The sequence below is a fragment of the Dermacentor variabilis genome, chromosome 4 (genome assembly GCF_050947875.1).
Source record: "Dermacentor variabilis isolate Ectoservices chromosome 4, ASM5094787v1, whole genome shotgun sequence".
In the NCBI taxonomy this organism is placed as follows: Eukaryota; Metazoa; Arthropoda; class Arachnida; order Ixodida; family Ixodidae; genus Dermacentor; species Dermacentor variabilis.
In genome coordinates, this window is record NC_134571.1 from 114,466,904 (window position 1) to 114,485,385 (window position 18,482).

General features: G+C 44.7%; 1 protein-coding gene across 2 annotated transcripts in view; it reads left to right on the top strand.

Annotated features, from left to right (window-relative positions):
- Nucleotides 1-17,898, top strand: part of LOC142579648 (uncharacterized) — a 57,968-nt gene extending 40,070 nt beyond the window's left edge. The window contains exon 2 of one of the 2 annotated variants that reach the window (XM_075690057.1): nucleotides 14,979-17,898. In XM_075690057.1, coding sequence (XP_075546172.1) covers nucleotides 15,072-17,771 — 2,700 coding nt within the window. In that variant the 5' untranslated portion in view covers nucleotides 14,979-15,071 and the 3' untranslated portion in view covers nucleotides 17,772-17,898. Of the gene's footprint in view, nucleotides 1-2,257; nucleotides 4,689-14,978 lie in introns of those variants that run through there. The other variant, XM_075690058.1, reaches the window with a different exon arrangement.
- The last annotated feature ends 584 nt before the right edge of the window (nucleotides 17,899-18,482 follow it).

Sequence of the window (18,482 nt, forward strand, 5' to 3'; positions counted from 1 at the left end):
ATCCTAGTATGGCTTTATTCATGGTAGGTCTGGGGAAATAAACCTTGTTTTTTTTTCTTGATGCTGCAGGACTTGCTGTTGCTAACCGAAGACAGACACCATATATTTCGACTTGTCAAAAGCGTTTGATGGCCTTCTCATGGCCTTCTTATCCATAAACTCTTGAGTTACGGCTTTAGTACTTGCCTATGCACGCTGATCAAAGACTACCTGTCAACTCGGCCAAATTATGTTCGCGTTGGTGCTAAGTACTCTTTGCCTTATGAATCAACTTCCAGTTTTCCGCAAAGGTCGATCTTAGGCCCGTGATTTTTCGATATCTTTGTTAATAACCCTGAAGAATGTTCGCGTTATTCGCGTCTCCTTTTATACGCTGACGATATTGAACTTTACCGTGAAAGAGAATCAGAGCAGGATTGGGGATTATTACAGGAAGACGTGATTTCTATTTCGGAGTGGTGTGCTCGCAACGTTTTGCGCATTAATACAACTGAGACACTTGTTGTTTCCTTCAATCAAAGAAATGTACCCTTTACTATATGCATACTCACTTGATAACATTCCGTTGAAAAGAGCGAGTTGTGCGCGGGGCTTAGGAGTATTGGTTGAGGTTGCGGTATTGGTATCGGTCGAAGGACACGTTTCAAGCATCCTTAATGCATCCTACAGGAAGCAAGGCCTCATATCAAGGATGACTAAGAAGTTTATGGATGTGACTGCCTTATTATCTTGTATTCTTCTTTTGTCCGCCCGAAGTTCTGTTGTGTGGAACGTTATTAATTTGACCAACGTTGCAAAAAATTGAATGTGTTCAAGCGACGTTTCATTCGTATCCTGTACGATCGATTTCTTGGACGCCTCGTATTTTATGCCTATGAGCGCACACTGCGCACGTTTAATATAAGATCCCTAGAAATAAGGCGGACATACAGTGATTACGTATTCATGTATCAACTAATTCACAAGCACTTCTCCGGTGCGCGGTTACTGTCAGCTGTAACGTTCTGCGTGCCTTGCCCTAACTTGTGTAATCCTAGCATTTTCTACGTGAATTCCTCTTGCACCTCTAACACTATAACCCGTCTTGTAACACAACAAAATACCTAGCGTCATGATCTAGATATATTCAGCTCTGCTATTTGCCCATTATCTGACTTCTGCCTTTGATTAATTAAATTTTTTGTTGCACTTTGCACCACTGTTGTTTGAGATATTCTGTTTTGTTTATCGGTTTTATGTTCTTTGTTGTAACACAAGTGCACCAATATTAAGGCGCAAGCTGCTCCTGGGCATTTTCAGAAAAAAATAAATACATGAAAATGAGAAAAAAGAAGTTGATACACAATGACTTCATTGAGTCATGTTGCAGGTATCGCACTAGACTGAGAAGGAAGGCTACTTGAGGTGTAAGCGCCTTTTACACCAAGTGCAGAACGGAAATGTTCGGCGAAGGCTTCAGCAGTGTTCTACAAAACATCGCAAATCTCCTCGACAAGAGATACGTCTTTGGCATACTTTATTTAGGAGTGAGAGCGCACGAAGCTCCAGAAATATTTTGAATTACAAATCATGCTAGCTTCAACACTTTCAATCTGGTTGCACTGATTGTTGCTATAATAATTTGCGAAGACAATGACATATAATAATAATAATAATAATAATAATAATAATAATAATAATAATAATAATAATAATAATAATAATAATAATAATAATAATAATAATAATAATAAGCAGAAAAAAATCTCAGTGCCCTTCAATTCTGTGAAGACGGATGACCAGCGAAGCTGTGTATGTGGGCCCCTTAATGGCGAGCTGCACCTCCACTGCGGGTCGGTCCGGCATCGCGCTATCTTCGGGTTCGGCCCACGTATGGAGACTGCTTAACGCCTGCTTCACCTCCGCCGCTGGTCGGCCCGATATTGCACAATCTCCGGGATCGGCCCACGTATGGGGAGTTTTTTTTTTTTTTTTTTGCTTACGACACGAAAATTTCCTGGGAAGGTAGAGGTATACAGCTTCGCTGTAAGAGTCCTAATCGCAGAAACACATAGCAACACCTTTCACGTCCCACGGTAGCGTCATTGGTATGGCCGTTGGGGCAAAAGGTCGAAGTAAATGGAACGTCAGCACTTGTTTTTAATCTGAATAGCCACTTTTCTGTCGCAGAAGTAACGGCGAGTGATGTTCAAAGTAACAATATACTATTCGGCATTGATTTATTGCTTCCCTATAGTGTCCATTTAATGACGCGCAGGAAGGAAGGAAAGAAGGAACACGAACAACCAGCGCCACCAACCCGTCCCGACCCTGTCCGGCATACCGTGACCACGGAAGATGATGCGTTCTCTCACCGTTTTCCCGGCCGCCTCGTTGCTTGTGCTTTGGGCAGTGGCCGAGATAGGCCTATGCAACAACGTGGTTCCCTGCCCTCTACACTGTTCGGCCAGCGTCAGTATCTTTATGCCCGACGGGTCGCTCCAGACTGTGAATAAGGAGCGGAAGGAGGTCCTTATTCGCATCACGAATGATTTTCGTAAGGCTTCCGGTACTGGAAAGTTTGTGATAATATCGATGGGCAACACAAAGGTAAGGGTGCCGGCATCCTTGGAGGTCTCGCTCGGAATAATTGCGAAAAAGTACCCAGATTTGGTGCAGTTGTTGATCAAAATCATCAGGTATGAAATGAGCTTCAAGCAAACAAAGAAGGTGCCACCGAGTAGTAAGCTTGTCGTTCCGCCCGCGACGACGACAAAGCCCACGAAGAGGCCTCCGCCAAAACGCATAGCCAAGACTAAACCACCGGCTAGAGCCATCACTACCAAAACAAAGCGCAAAACAACGACCAAACGAACAGCTAGAACCATCACTACCAAAACAAAGCGCAAAACAACGACTAAACGAACAGCTAGAACCATCACTACCACAAGAAAGCGCAGAGTACCGACTAAAGGAACAGCTAAAACCATCACTACCACAAAAAAGCGCACAACAACGACTAAACGAACAGCTAGAATCACCACTGCGAAGACGACCAAGAACATACCACGTCGCAACAAACTCATCAGAGTGACTTCTGTACCGAATATGACCATGTCCAACCCAGGGGACTACCGGAATTCAATCACAGCTGGAAGTGGGGTCGACATCAAGGTGCTCCTTATGCTTGGATATATGATGAGCCAGCCCAACTACTTCGCCGCCATTTACCGAATGCTGTTGCAATACGGCATAACGTTCCCGAGCCTCATTGGGCCGATCTACTCGGTCACTTACAGAATGCATGTTATACAACTCCCGAGGCCATTTGTGGTAAGCTACGCCTTTGCTCTCAACAATAAGCTGTTTAACTTACCGAAAGAATCGAAGCAGCTTGCCATTTACCTTTCCCACCACATGGATCAGTTCAGCGCGGTAGCGACGTTTCTTCACCAGATTGGAGCGTCCTTCCCCGTCGACAGCATGGGAAAGATTACCGGCTTCAGTATATTCAATCACACGTACAGCTTTTCGAGTGCCATAACCACGACCATCTCCATTGAGAGCAAGAGGTTTGTCTTACCGAAGGACATCAACTTGATTCTGCTTGCTGTCAAGAACAATCCCAGGGAGTTCTTCAGAATCCAGATGGTGTTAGGAGCGTTCGGCGTGAAATTCGTCAAGAAAGGAGAGGGCTTCACCCAGGCGATTTATGGCAATAAAAAATACAACGTGAACACAATGCGCGGTGTGACGATCACGATCGAAAAGAAGCAATATAACATTCCAGCTGACCTGGAGAACATATTCGAGAAGGCGGAGGGCTTTAGTGTGGGCGCACTGATCGCGGCTTTGCAGGAAAAAGGCGTTCCTATTGAAGTTGATGAAAAAACTGGTGTCATCCTTGGCATCATCATAAACAAAGTCAAAATTCCGTTCCCGGTTTCCATCGACCTGCGCTTTAAGCTGGATGACAAACTTTACCTTATACCCCGTGACCTCGGCAAGCTAGTCGCTGTTCTCGAAAAGAAAGGCATGCCTAGCAAGATCCTGTCCATTTTGTACACCCGCTACGGAGTCATCCCAGTCCGCGATTCGAATGGTATTGTCGTCGCCATCTCGTTCAACGGGAAACAGTTCAAGGTCAAGGCGGAGCCGTTGACTGCTGTTGTTATACGAGGTAAGAAGTTCTTGCTACCGAGGGACACTGAAAAAATGGTTGAGTTGGTGCATTCCCAGCAAAAAGATAAGAAGATTGGCTTCGAATTTCTGAAGGCGCTAAAGGTGGCTGGTTTCATGCTTATCAACGACGACGATGGCGCGATGCGCTCGATCCAGAAGGGGGCCCAGATAATCAAGCTCGGCATGGAGATACGCATAATGGTAACGTACGGCCCAACCGTTTACCACGTGCCCAAAGACTTGATGCGACTCGTGAAAGACATCCGCAGCTCAGGACCGAAAGAAGTCAGGCAGGTCATACAACAACTCAAAGCCTTCGACGTAGAAGTCAAAAAGAAAAACAGCAAGCTAACCATACTGTTTAACAGCGTCAGGTACGTGGTGGACCTGAAGTCTGGCGGCGTCAAGGGATAGCAGCTCCAGGCCGTACGACGACTCCTGTCAGTCGATGGCCCCTACGCCGCGCTCTGCGACATCGCGCTCGCGCACCCTTTCCTTCTGTTCAATAAACAAATAGCACTTGCTTACGTCTTAGTCTTTCCTGAGTCACGCACATGCACACGCACATGCTCAATGGGTCGGACCACTGCAGTCCTTAAGTGCCACCCGAAACAACCTTAAAGAAGTACTGACACACAGAAAAAAAAAATCGATCTGTTTCCTTTTTGCTATATTTAGTAGCTAATGACTCAGTAACCACGGCGCAAAACCTCATTTACTTCAGAGCGCGACAGGTAATTATTTGGAGCCTTGTTTGTAGCGACCGGTCCAACTTTCGGTTTCAAAGAGCAACGAGATGGGCCAGAGAAGGAATGTAACCACAGCTGGGGCACCTGATCGCAAAAGCCTCTGATGTACGCTCTGACTCGCACGCTGGCGCGCAAGCTTAGTGTGTTTATATATATTTAACAATACTCCTGACTCCATTGGGAGTCGTTGCAGAGTGGCTAGGAAACGATAATTACATCATGACAAGTCTCTCAAACAGAGAGCAGTAAAGAAAATGAAGAAGGAAGAAAACACACCGTGATTACATATATACAAATATGTGTGCATAAAAAAGAAAACGCATACAATCACCGATCAACTGGTAATGATTGTTTCAAAATTTTCGATGTCTTCTGTTTCAATTGCGCGCGAGTCTAAGTCATTCCAACCTATTAGCGTTCGCGGGAAGAAGGAATAGTGAAACACATTATTTTTCGGCTGAAAGGGAACAAATGAAAGACTATGGCGCCTTCTAGTAACATAACATGCAGAAAAACGCACGTAGTTAGAAGTGCCACTTTCGAAGTGCCCTTTCATGATGTTAAACATAAAGCGTAATCGTGCAATTTTATTCCTCTCCGAGGTTGTTTTAGACCAGCTTTTGCGACCAATCCTGAAACCGATACTCTGTCATAGCGATTAAAAATAAATCTCGCCGCTTTATTTTGAACTCTTTCTTATCTGTTGATATTACCCCAGTAAAAGGGTCCCAACTATTATGAGCGTACTCAAGGATGGGTAAAATAAGAGTCTTGTATGTCGTAAGCTTTTACCTTTTAGCTGGCGTTAACTTAACATACAATGCCCTGTGTTTGACACACTATAAAATTATTATTTTACGTTCTATTTTAGCGGATACAGTAACGTGGCAGCTGAGCTGTTCGCGTGCAATGACCTCCACAGGACATTTATCGAATGTTCCACTCAGCGATGACAAATAAGCTCAATTCAGAGGGTTCCCAATCCTCTCGCACATAGTTGAGTGCATCGTTGATTACTCAGTTGTTTGTTTGAGGTGAAAATTTTTCCGCGTTACAGAAATAAAAGATCATGCTTGTCTCGGTGATATCCAACGCGAAGGACAGCAAGCGACGGATATGACTTCGTGTGCCAGAGGCATAATAAGGACATGTTTGACTCGTATATAGTCGTCCGGTAACATCACCCATGGGTATATCTAGTGCGGATATAATAAGGGGACGTAAATGAAGAAACACAAAGTATACTATTGAGTTATTATGCAAAATACACAAGCTGAAAAAGAAGGCTCAGACAGTCGCAGCCTGGACGCACGGAGTCACAAGGTCCCAATCTTATCTCATCGTTCGAATGGCGAAGCACTGTCTAACGAAACGCGATGAACGTCACGTGACTGTGGTTGGAGCTGCACCTTTGTAGAGGTCGTTGTTCCGTTAATACCCAGTCGGCTGTCTCGCCTAACGCGTCAGGAATTTGAGCACTCGCGTCGTGTGTAGTCTCGAAGGTGGTGAAAGAAGCCGCAGAACTTAAAAAAATGATGACCCTGTAATTTTTCGTTATATTGCTTGGGGTGCGGTTATCGTTTTTGCAAGCTTACTTGCTGACTTTCAAGTTTCCGCTTCGTATGTTAGTACTGGTAGAAGGCAATAAATCTGTAGTTTTCTGCTTACAGAGTTTAGCGTATCCTATTTAAAGGGGGGGGGGCACCTAAATGATTCCATGCGCGCTGGCCTTGAAATAATAATAATAATAATAATAATAATAATAATAATAATAATAATAATAATAATAATAATAATAATAATAATAATAATAATAATAATAATAATAATAATAATAATAATAATAATAATAATAATAATAATTGCCACTTTGTAGAGGATACAGAGAGGTTCAGGCCCGTCAAAGCCAACAGGAGGCTTGAAGGACTGGGCCCGGCTGTTTGCGGCCGAGGTAACAAAATGTCAACAGCAAACAGAACACTGATTGAAAGGAACAATAGGTTCAGCTGAAGAAATAGAAAAAACAAGGCAATCACAAAACCAGTACCAAGGACATCAGTCATCAAGGAAACAAAACTTAAAATACATAATCTCATACTTCTAAGCACAACTGTAAAAGAATACAACAATCAACACAATGTTCTTAAATGCGTTTTTAGGTTCCGCATAGAGTTTACAGCAAAAAGTTCTTTTCGTAACCCATTAAAAATGTCCGGCACATAAGCACACCGTCTTGTCTTTCCATACCTTGTTACGCTCTGTGGTACATAATATCCAATGGTTTTTCGCAACTTCCGGTTAGGATCATACTTAATTAAAAAGTCTGAATTCCAAAAGTGGCGATGAACAACAGCTTGTACGAAAAGAGAATGGAATGAAGGAAGACGTATGAAGCGAAAAATGTCCGCCTCGGATGGGATATGACAATTATACGCAATGTTCTTTAACATGTTTTTTAAGATGCTATCAATTCGGTAATGCCAGCGGGAAGGACATGACGCAAATAAAGTGATTCCGTATAAGAACACTATACGCAAGTGCATAAATTGTAGTTTTCTTCACATACATTGGAGCCAAAGATCTGATATTAAAGAGTAACCATGAAACCTTCCGTAGCCTGGTACAAACGTAAGCCATGTGGTCATGCCATGATGAACTGCTATCGAAAACCACCCCGAGACATTTGTACGAATATACGTATTCAATGGGTTCGCAACGACAAGAGAGAGAATCATGATCATGTAAAAATACTTGTTTGTCTATAAGGGCTGTCTTAAGCGGATTTCTAAAACATATTATTTTGATTTTCTGTGTGTTCACACAAATTCCGTTCTCAACGAACCATTTCATAACATGATTCACGTTTTCCTGCAACATATTAACTGCTGTCTCGTAGTTTATGTGTATTGTGAGCAAAACAGTGTCGTCCGCGTACTCAAATATTGAACACTTGGAAGTTATTAAGCTCAAGTCATTTGTAAATATATTAAAGAGCAGGGGGATATAATGGATTACTGTGGTACACCAGCCTTCACAGGCAGCTTGCTACTATATTCTGATTGGTTGTTTAAACTAACAATTTGAGAACGACCCCTAAAAAATTCTTGAGAATGGCATAAAAGGGACCTCAAAAGCCTAGTAAGTACAGTTTTCTAAAAGAATAGTATGGTTAACCGTATCCAAAGCTTTCTTTACGTCTAGAAAGACAGCGCAGCTAAACGAGTTTTCCTCAAATGCTTCGTACAACTGGTCTGCAAATTCCTCCAGGAGACGTATTGTGTCCCTTCCTGAGATAAAACCATATTGACGGTTTGAAAGTACAGCAAATTTATTTAAGAAGGACATCATGCGTTCCGATAGAAATTTCTCCAGTATTTGGGAAAAGATCGGCAAAACAGAGATCGGTCGATAGTTCTCAACTGCGTTCTTCTGACCTCCCTTGAACAGTGGTCTTACAATAGCGGTCTTCAACTTTTCTGGCAAGACGGCATGTTCTAAGAAATTGTCAACCAGAAAGAGCATAATGTCCCAAAGAGCGTCAAAATTCCGTTGCAACAGTGCCGCCGATAAGCCACCTATTCCAGAGGCCTTACTCCGCTTGAAGCTAAACATTAATCTGGCAAGATCTTCCTATAATAACTTAGGAACATATGCGGAAGCTGAGAAAGGTTCTTTTAAAGTGCATTTTACGCCTTGTCGAGCCGCAGCCATTTCAGCTGCGAGCGTGAAATGCTTATTGAAACTATCAGCTTTTGAAACAGGCTCTTCTACTAAAAGATCAAAATTAGGCACATTCCCATCATGTCTACGAAGATGGTTAATCAGTGACCATATCTTTGGAGGATATTTAAATGCTCGTTTGAACTGCTGCTGAAAGTACATCCGTCGAGCTGATCGAATAAGTACTACAAAGTTGTTTCTGGAGGCTGTGTAGTCTGAGCGAATGTCTGAGTTTTTAGGAGCATGCTTGGAACGGCTCCACAGCCAGTCTGTGTTCGTGATTGTCCGTAAAATTTCAGGAATAAGCCAATCATGATTCCGCCTTTTTTTTACGCGTAATTTTTCGCGTACAAGTTTTTTTGAGCTCGTCCAGTTTACGGCACATCTTTGAGTAAGCTACCTCTGCTGAATCGTCCGCAATTAAACTTGCCCAGTGAAATGACGCCACTAATGCATCCAACTTTCTTTCATCGGTTACTGACACGGGTATCTTATTAACATCACTGAAACTTGATGAAGCAGTTCCAGACTGAGGAGAAAAAAGACAGGAGGGTAAATAATGATCAGCTAGCCGCTGAGAAATGATGCATGAGGTCAAAGGGCGATTTGGCGCACGAACAGCGATGTGGTCAAGACATGACTTAACTTGACGACCGTTCAAGAAATCTTCACGTGTGGGGGCAGTGATCGTGCTTTCAATTCCATAGGCTGAAAGTGAGGATAGGTAATCTAAAATAGAAATTATTTGTGCTTAAGATATCAATGTTCAAATCACCTGTTAAGCAGAACAACTCAGCATCTTTGTACCTGAGAAGTATTTTCTCGAGTTCAATTACAAATCTTGTCATGCTACCAGATGGCGGTCTGTATACCGCGAATAATGTAAAAGCCACGTGTAATAAATTAAGGTTTAGAGCCAAACGTTCCGCATGCATAAATGTAATGTCAACAGCTGAAACATTGTATTTTTCACTCACAAAGACAGCGATCGCTGCTCCACGGCGTACCGGGCATACAATAAAACTGGCACGATAACCGTTCACTGTGAACGTATCTAAACAGGACTCTGGTGCATTTATCTCGGTGAGAATAAATATATCCACAAAACTTATAGATACTTCTGCTAAAATCTTGAATTGTGCCCAATATTTGCGGAGACTGCGAACATTAAAGTTTATCAACGTGAATTCATGATCTTCGTTTCGGCCAAAGTTTGCCTTAAACGTGGCAAAGTCTGGAAATTCTAGTGTGCTAGGTAATGATCGATCAATCATTTTATCTTATCGATGTTCGAGTCGCAAGAAATTCGAAGGAGTGTTGCGGCTTCGTCTTTCTTTGCGAAGATTTTGCCGCCTCTTACTCCTATGAATTTGTAGCCTGCTTCCTTTCCTGTGTTCCTTGCTAACCAAAATAGCCTCCTGTTGAACTCCGACAGATTTTCTTTGAAATACAGCTGGTCCAATGATTCCGATTCACAAAGGCTCTGCAGCTTGCCTCGCGCTGCGTGTCAGCGTTCCCGAACGGCAATTGAAGCGAATCGTACCATGATCGGCGGAGATGGCTTCTTGCTTGGAAGACGGGAAATAGCCGCCACTTCCCCTTTACGAGGCTTCTCTAGCTCAAGTTTCTCGGCCAGCTCATCAAGGAACTCAGTCAGGTTTTCATCTGTTCTCGATTTCAAGCCACGAATTTCCATGTTGACGTTCCTGCTATGTCGTTCGGAATCATTTAGGCCTTGCTGCCGTTGATGAATCAATGATTCTTGGGCGAGCACCTTTTCTTGTAGTTGCTGCACTTTTTTTCCTGCAAGCCGAGACTTCTTCTTTATCAGCTTTAAGTAGTTCGACCACATCATCGTATTGTGCAGATAGGAATTTCACGGATTCCTCTAAGTCATTAAACACTGTACAAAGCCTTGTGAATTCTGCCTTTAACATAAACAGGGAATCCACCTTCGCGTGGAGCTCTGGCAGCGATTCCACATTTCGTTTGACGTCCTTTATCTCCGCTAAAAGTGCTGCTAGTCCGTAGGTTGTGGCACCTGTTGCGAACTGGAGCCAGTACATCTTTTGCTAGTACGGCAGGTTTTGTACATCCAGACTTCTCGTTTTGGTGGTCCCATCGTATTGAACGTGTTTGGAGCAATGCCAGAGCAGTTCTGCCCCAAATGATTATGGCTCTTTACAGTCCTTACATCTAATATAACGGCCATCGTCAGGCAACGCCTTCTGACACACAATGCATTCATCACCGTCACCCATAACAGCGCAACAATACACACTAACACTCGACAGTCAGCAGTCGGCGGCAAAAAAACAAACAAACAAACAAAACAAACTAACAAACTAAATACAAGGAAGAGAAAAGCACTCTACCTGTGCAGCAAATAGACGTCAGGCTGTAGCAAAAATCTCCCGCCGACTGCAGAAGGCCGGGAGTTAGTCCAGGCTTTTAAAGGCAGCGCTGAGACGAACAGGAGCTCTCTGGTGCTCTGGCTGGTCGATGGGGAGGCGATCTTGCTTATACCAGCTTGAAAATCACCGCGTGAAGATCTTTCGGTTATCACTCTTGGTTGCTGACAGACGATTGCTAGATGACCCGGGCTATACGACGCATGCTCCTTGTCTGCATTCCCTTGAAGCGCCTGTGCAGAAAATAAACGTCAGGCTGTGGCAAAATCTGCCGCCTATGAATAATAATAATAATAATAATAATAATAATAATAATAATAATAATAATAATAATAATAATAATAATAATAATAATAATAATAATAATAATAATAATACGCGAGACGAGATGCACAAAGAAGGTAAATTTGATAGGGAAAACAATGTGAGAGAGAGAAACAAATAGGTAAACAGAAGATATTAAGATGGCGTAAAAGAAGTTAATCATGCAACATGATTGTCTGCATATATACAAAACACAGGAAATGAACTCTGAAATATGTCAATGCAGGCAGCGAACTTACCACATGTTTTTTGGAGTTGAGCCATAGTGCAATCTTTAATATAACACCGCCGCTCAGTAAATATGTAATGCTGCTTGGTACACTTCTGCGGCACGGAAAATTGCACATGATGAAGAAGTTTTGGACCATGTATAATGCCATGGGCCACATTATAGAGGAACAGAAGGTCTCACTCAATACATCTTCATTTTAAAGGTGTGAGTTGATTTATATTTCAGGGGACTGGACCATGGTCGCCAGAACAGCAGAAGCAGTGCTTGAAAATAGGTATCAATTGAATCTGGACGCGCTGAATGAGGTCACAATAAGATTTGTACATTCCCACCTAAACTACAGAGGTTTACTCAAGTAATGGAAGGGACACAATACAGTACAACAGAATTTCAGAAAGGCAACGGGGGAGGGGAAGTCACGCGACATACGAATTGCAATACCAAAAAGCGCGAATGACACGTTGTTTCGGATATTTAGCTTGTGAAGTGAAGCGTAATGTTTTTTTTCTGAAGCACACGCCAAGATCTTTCATTTCATGAACCCTGGGCAATGGAGCATCCCGTATGGTGTATAAAAATGGCAGATGGTGCATTTCCCACGCATAACTTATAGCATAGTTTCGGAAGCACTTCAGAGTAGCTTATTGCTTCCGCACCAGTGAGAAAGGGAAAACAAATTGTCTTTTTGGAGTTCAATGAAGGCCTGAATACTTCACATTCTTAAATAGCTTTAAGATGTCAGCATGTAGAAGGAACGAAGAGTTTCGAATTGCTGAAGAAAAGTCATTTATGAGCAGTAGGAAGAGACGATGGTCAAAAAGGGTTCTTTGAGGAATTCCGCAAGTAACCTCTTAACTGACTTTTCCATTAAGGCCGACGAAGCACGATTTATTGCTTAGGTAATTAGATACCAGGGCAGTAATAGAAGAAGATATTGTGTCCATTTGTGGGAGCTTTGTAATGAGGAGCTCATGGGAACCCACATCAAATGCTCTGCTTAAGTAAAAGTAAATAGCGTCGAATTGGCCCCTGTTATGTACCACACCGGAAGCATGGGTCATTTTTGCGACCAAGTTCTTTGTTGTTGAGCGCCCTCATACAAAAGTGTACAGTGTAAAGCCTTCTCAGCACTAACAGAAAGAAGGGAATGCTATACAGATTCAAATACTTTTGACCTCAGGCAGAAGATAGATATAGACCGGTGGTTAGTAACTACACTTTTAGAACCCGGTTTGTGTACGGGCACTACTCGTGCTTCTTTCCAAGCGCTAAGAAACTTACTCGGCTTTAGGGATCTTTGAAGACGCCTGCAAAAACACGAACCAGTATGCTTTCAGACGTCTGAAGAAGTGTGGGAAAGATACTTTCGCCGCCACAAGAAAGGGATAGTTTGAGGCGCTTCGTGCACTGGAAACTCAGGTATTCCTTGACTGATAGCGTACACACTACACCAGACTGGGAAGGAAGGTTACTTGGCACAGAAAGCATCTTTCAGACCCAACGCACAATGGAAATATTCTGCGAAGGCATCAGCAATGTTGAAGACTGCAGCGCTAAATTAACACAGGAAGCTGGGCGAGCGGTATTGAATCCTAGCCACGGCGACCGCATTTCGATGGGGGTGAAACGAGAAAACACCCGTGTAGTTAAGTTAGATTTAGGTGCACAGTAAAGAACTCCAGGCAGTCCTAATTATTCCGGAGTTCCCCATTACGGCGTGCCTCATGATGAGATCGTGCTTTTGGCACGTAGAACCCCACAATTTATTTATTATTAAGCTGGGTGAGTTGGCGACTGAACATCCATGGTAGAGTGTAGAAGCGCCACTGAACGAGGATGTAGAAAGAAACAGACACACAGACACAGCACTGTATCTGCGAGTCTGTTTCTTTCTACGTCCTCGTTTAGACGCACTTCTACACTCTGCCATGGATTCTGGCCAACTAGCCCGCCAACGTGTTTTAACCGACTGAACATGTTCCTAGTGGTGGACAGTGCAACCAGGACGAAGTAAAGAGGAAGCAGACGATACGAGCGCAGGCCGAAAGGTTTAGTTTTTTTCCACGCAAGAGATTAAATATAGGCAGAATGGCATCATGTGGCTCGTACAAGTGATGAAAGGGTGTCAGCCTATCTTGCCATCACGCACAGCGATAGAAGTCTGGCTCGCGCATGCGCCTGAGTTGGCACGCACAAAGTAAGCTTCTACAATATCGCGGTTGGTTTGGCTTCCATTGTTATACAGTATGTAAGTTTTCTGAAACAGTGGATTGTATTGGGCAAATTATACACTGCGCTGCCAGATTCCCACCCACCGGTTGAATTCCTGATAGCGGCTAGGTGCTCCCGGAGGCGGGTGTTAAGGAAACGTCCGGTCTGCCCAAAGTACTTTTTACACGAAAGTGGAATGACGTACAGAACTTCCACAAAGCATGCCACGAACTGCCCCCTGTGCTTAATACGCCAAGTGGACTTGGACGCCTGTTTAGGCCTATGTCTAAGGTCTATGCCTTAGGTCTATGCCTAAGATGGCACATGCAGTTAACACCAGCTCTCCCATCCACGAAGGACTAGCCAGCGTTTTCAAATACTGGTACAAACCAACGCAGTCTCGAAGGGTCAAGTTGAAGCTCAGTTTTGCAAGAGCTAATGAAATAATTAAAGGAAGACTTGTCTGGCGCAATCAGATAGGCATTGCTACGCACGACGGGAACTGCATCAAAATTTGGGAGGCAGTGATGTTCGACATTGCCTCATCAGTCCTCAGTGAAGTTTAACTGCTGCAGAGAATCAAAAGAGATAAAGTCAAGCAAGGAGTGGCATTTTTTTGAGAAATGCAAAAGGAATTCTGACAGGCAATATCATGAGTGCATTAAATTCCGGGTACAATAGATATCCAATAATTAGCACTTCATGGTTATTATGCGAAATTATAAGGGTTTCGATTGATGCCAGGATAAGACCAAATGCGTCAGGAGCTACGTCAGGTGCTAGATAGAATGCACCAAGTAGCACCTATTTACCACGTGGACAGCGCATGTCTGTCCAAACAGCATCGTGATCGCGCTTTAGATCCAACTGACGGATCGCGCTATCTACAGCGATAAAGACGCCACCACCTTTCTTATTCCAGGACGAGTAATGTCGATCCCTACGAAACACGTTACAATAAGCCGGGAAATACGTAGTAAATACTGTTTCAGGTAAAAATTTTCCCTTAAAGCTACTAAAGAATGAGTAGAAGGAACAATATCTAAAAAAAAGCTAATTCACTTTTGCGCGTAAGCCTAAAGCATTTTGGCAGAAGACGCATATATCCGCTGCGTCACTTGAAAAAGAAATAATAATAATAATAAACTGCCACTGCTTGCCTCTTCGCAGGAAAAAAGTGAGTCGGGCGCAGGAGGAAGTTCAAGGCGTCCCTAGACGGCCAGCGACTCTCGGTGACGTGTTTGGCGGTGAGCGACGAGGACGATGCGGTTTCTCTCCACGCTCCTGGTCGTCTCGCTGCTCCTGCTGTGGACGGGGACTGAGGCGGGCTTCTGCCTGAGCCCGTGCCCTGCACACTGCAGCGCGGAGCGCGTCGTCTACGTGCGCAACAACACAGTTTCCACCGAGGAAGGACCCCGGGCCAAGATCATCGCCGAAATTGCGCTCGTGCTGCAGCAGGTCAGACCAGGCGTCCGGAAGAGCGAAATGAAGTTTAACGGCCGAACGGTCGCGGTGCCGAACACCGTGAGGAATAAAGTAGAGAAAGCCCTCAAGAGGTTCCCGGAGCTTGCGAATATCCTGCTGGAATTGGTGATCTCCAAGGTTGAGCCTCCGCGGAACGAGAGGAAGAAGAAGAGCACTCCAAAGCCGCGGCGTCCACCTCCTGTTCGCTCCACCCCGCCGAAGCCGCGGCGTCCACCTCCTGTTCGCTCCACCCCGCCGAAGCCGCGGCCTCCACCTCCTGTCCGCTCCACCCCGCCGAAGCGGCGGCCTCCACCTCCTGTCCGCTCCACCCCGCCGAAGCCGCGGCGTCCACCTCCTGTTCGCTTCACCCCGCCGAAGCCGGAAACCGTGCTTCCAGACGCCAGCCAGCCCATCATCATACCGCCCACTTCGCAGGGCGTCCGCACTGAAGCGCACGCCATTCTCGAGTTGTTGCTCAACTTTCCCAACCACTTTCCCACCATAATAACTTACCTAGTAACAAAGGGCGTCAAGTTTTCGGATTTCACGAAACCGATCAACAGCGTCACTGTTGACAACAGGGTTGTCCGGCTCCCGAGGCCACTCAAGCTGGGGTACAAAATCAACATCGACGGCAGAAGCTTTCACCTACCGCAGGAAGCGAAGCAGTTCGCGGGTTACGTCGGGACTCATCAACACCTTCTTACCGTGGCAATAACCTTATTGCGCCAGCTTGGAACAGAGTTCAGCGTGGACCGTGGGGGCAAAATTACCAGCTTCGAAATTTTCGGCAAGAAACAATCGTTCACGCAGTCCTTGGGTGGTGCAGTTTTCGTCAAAGGAAAGAAGTATGACCTTCCCAAGGATATCAAGGCACTCCTAAACGTCGTTAAAAACAATCCAACCGAGTTTTTCAAGATACAGATGCTACTGGAAGCTTTCGGCGTACGTTACATCAAATCCTCCGCAAGAAATGTGGTTCGGATTAATTACGGCAAAGATTCTTACGACATCCCCGTAAAGGGCTCTGCGCGCATTACTTTAGGTGAACTGGCCTTCAACATTCCGGCCGACCTTGAGAAAATATTCAAGACCAAGCAAGGACTAGATGTCGGTGCAGTGTTACAGGCCTTGCAGCGCGCCCACATACCACTGAATGTTGAGAGGGACACCGGGATCGTTACAGGAGTAGTCGTGAATGGTGAGACCATTCCGTTTCCGGTCGCGCTCGACTTACGTTTCAAGCTTTACGGGAAGCAGTATGTCATACCTAGGGACTTGGCCAAGATAGTCAGCGTGCTCGAGGAGAAAAATATGCCCAGCGAAGTACTCTCGATCCTGTACAGCTACTACGGCGTCTCCCCCGTGCTCAACGCTAACAAGGTGGTCATTGCACTGTCATTCAACAACTTCACAATCCCCGTGAAAGCCCGGCCAATGACCGCCCTCGTTATTGCCGGCGTCAAGCTTTTGTTGCCGAGGGATGCAGACAAAATGTACGGTTTGATGACCAGCAAGAAAATCACCCCGGTGCAGCTCTTGCAGGCGTTGCAGTTGGTTGGCTACACTTTTGTCCCGGGACCTGATGGCACTATGCAAACGATACAGAAGGGTGCTGAAAGAATCAAGCTTAATTTCGCACTCCGCATGTACGTCGTTTTGAATAAAAAGCGATACAGGGTGCCTAACGATCTTCCGCCCCTTGTGGACGCCATCAGTAGACTTAAGCCGAAAGATATGGCCAAAGTTATAGCCGACCTCAACCGATATGGCGCGGTCATTGCCGTTAAGGGCACCAAAGCCGTCATAATGTTGAATGGCATGAAGCACGAAGTATCTCTGAAGTCCCGCGTGGGTACCAACCTGGGACTTATTGTACACATCAGCAACATGACCTTTAACATCCCGAAAGATCTCAAGGCGATTGTGTCATACGCCAACAGCAAGGGAGCCGCCGTCATGCAGCTGCTCGTTGAGTTGTTCAAATCGCACGGAATAAAAGTCAACCAGTCGCCCAAGGGCCTTATCCTCTCTATACTCATGGATGGAAAGTTATACAGCGTCAACAACGCTGGAAAAAAGGATGACGGCAGCGTCCAGGTGAAGATCCGCGGGAAGATGTTCTGGATACCCAGAGAAATGCTCAGTCTGTCCAAGAAGCTCAAAGGGTTCAGGTATGCCGAGCTGCTCGTCGCTCTGATACGAATGGGAGCTAAGGTAGAGGCGGACAAGGAAAGCAACTTCTACGGCTTCCGATTCAAGGGTCGCCTAATGCGGTTCCCTAAGAAGTTCCACGTGGCCGTGAAAGTGGATAGGACAGGAGCAATGTTCCGCGTGCCGGCAGAACTCGGCAAGCTGGCGAAGACGCTATCCAAGGGCGAGTGGCACTGGGATGAAGTGCGCAAGACGCTCAACGCGGCTGGTGTTAAGGTGGCCGGAAAAAGCGGTCCTATCAAGAGCTTCTCCTTCCAAGGCGAGACGTTCTCGGTTAAGAAATAGACCGCCGTGTTTGTCTGACTGCTTCTCACGAAGCGTCGTTGGCGCTTTGCATGCTTTGCATGCAACATTTTTTTTTCGTAATTTCTTTTTTTTGGACGTCCATTCAATAAAGTGTCCCGTAATAGGCTGTTCCTCTATAATTGCAAAAAAAAAGTGCAAGCAATTTTCACACCTCCGAAAGAAATTCAGGAAGCTGCCTGCTACGAAGCCGCACCTTTTTTTAATATATTGCATTCAGGAGATAGCGGGCAACAACGATGGAAAAATTACATAAAACACACGAACCCTTAAGGTCAACTAGTATACATAAGTCAAATACAGTCAGGCTAAAAGTCACGAAACCTAAAGTCAAGTCTTATGAACACTTTCAGAACAACTCACAAAAGATGTCGCGTCAAACGTACTGAAACATTAAGTCCTGTCTCATAAGTATACAGCGCACGAATGAAAACACGAAGTTGGGTCACAGAAAGGATCATAAGTAAAGTACAGAATGGAACATAAAGTATAATGAAATAAAACAGATCCGTTGAGCTTACAGTAGATAATATAAACGCTATTTAACATTTGCCGAATATATCGCTTGCCTTCTGAAATGTGTGAAGGGTCACTATAGCCCGCCTTTGTAATGATTATGTTAGACATGGACACAAAATTACTTGAATGTTTAAAGGTAGGAGTCGGCGAATACAGGAAGTTCTCAATGCGAAT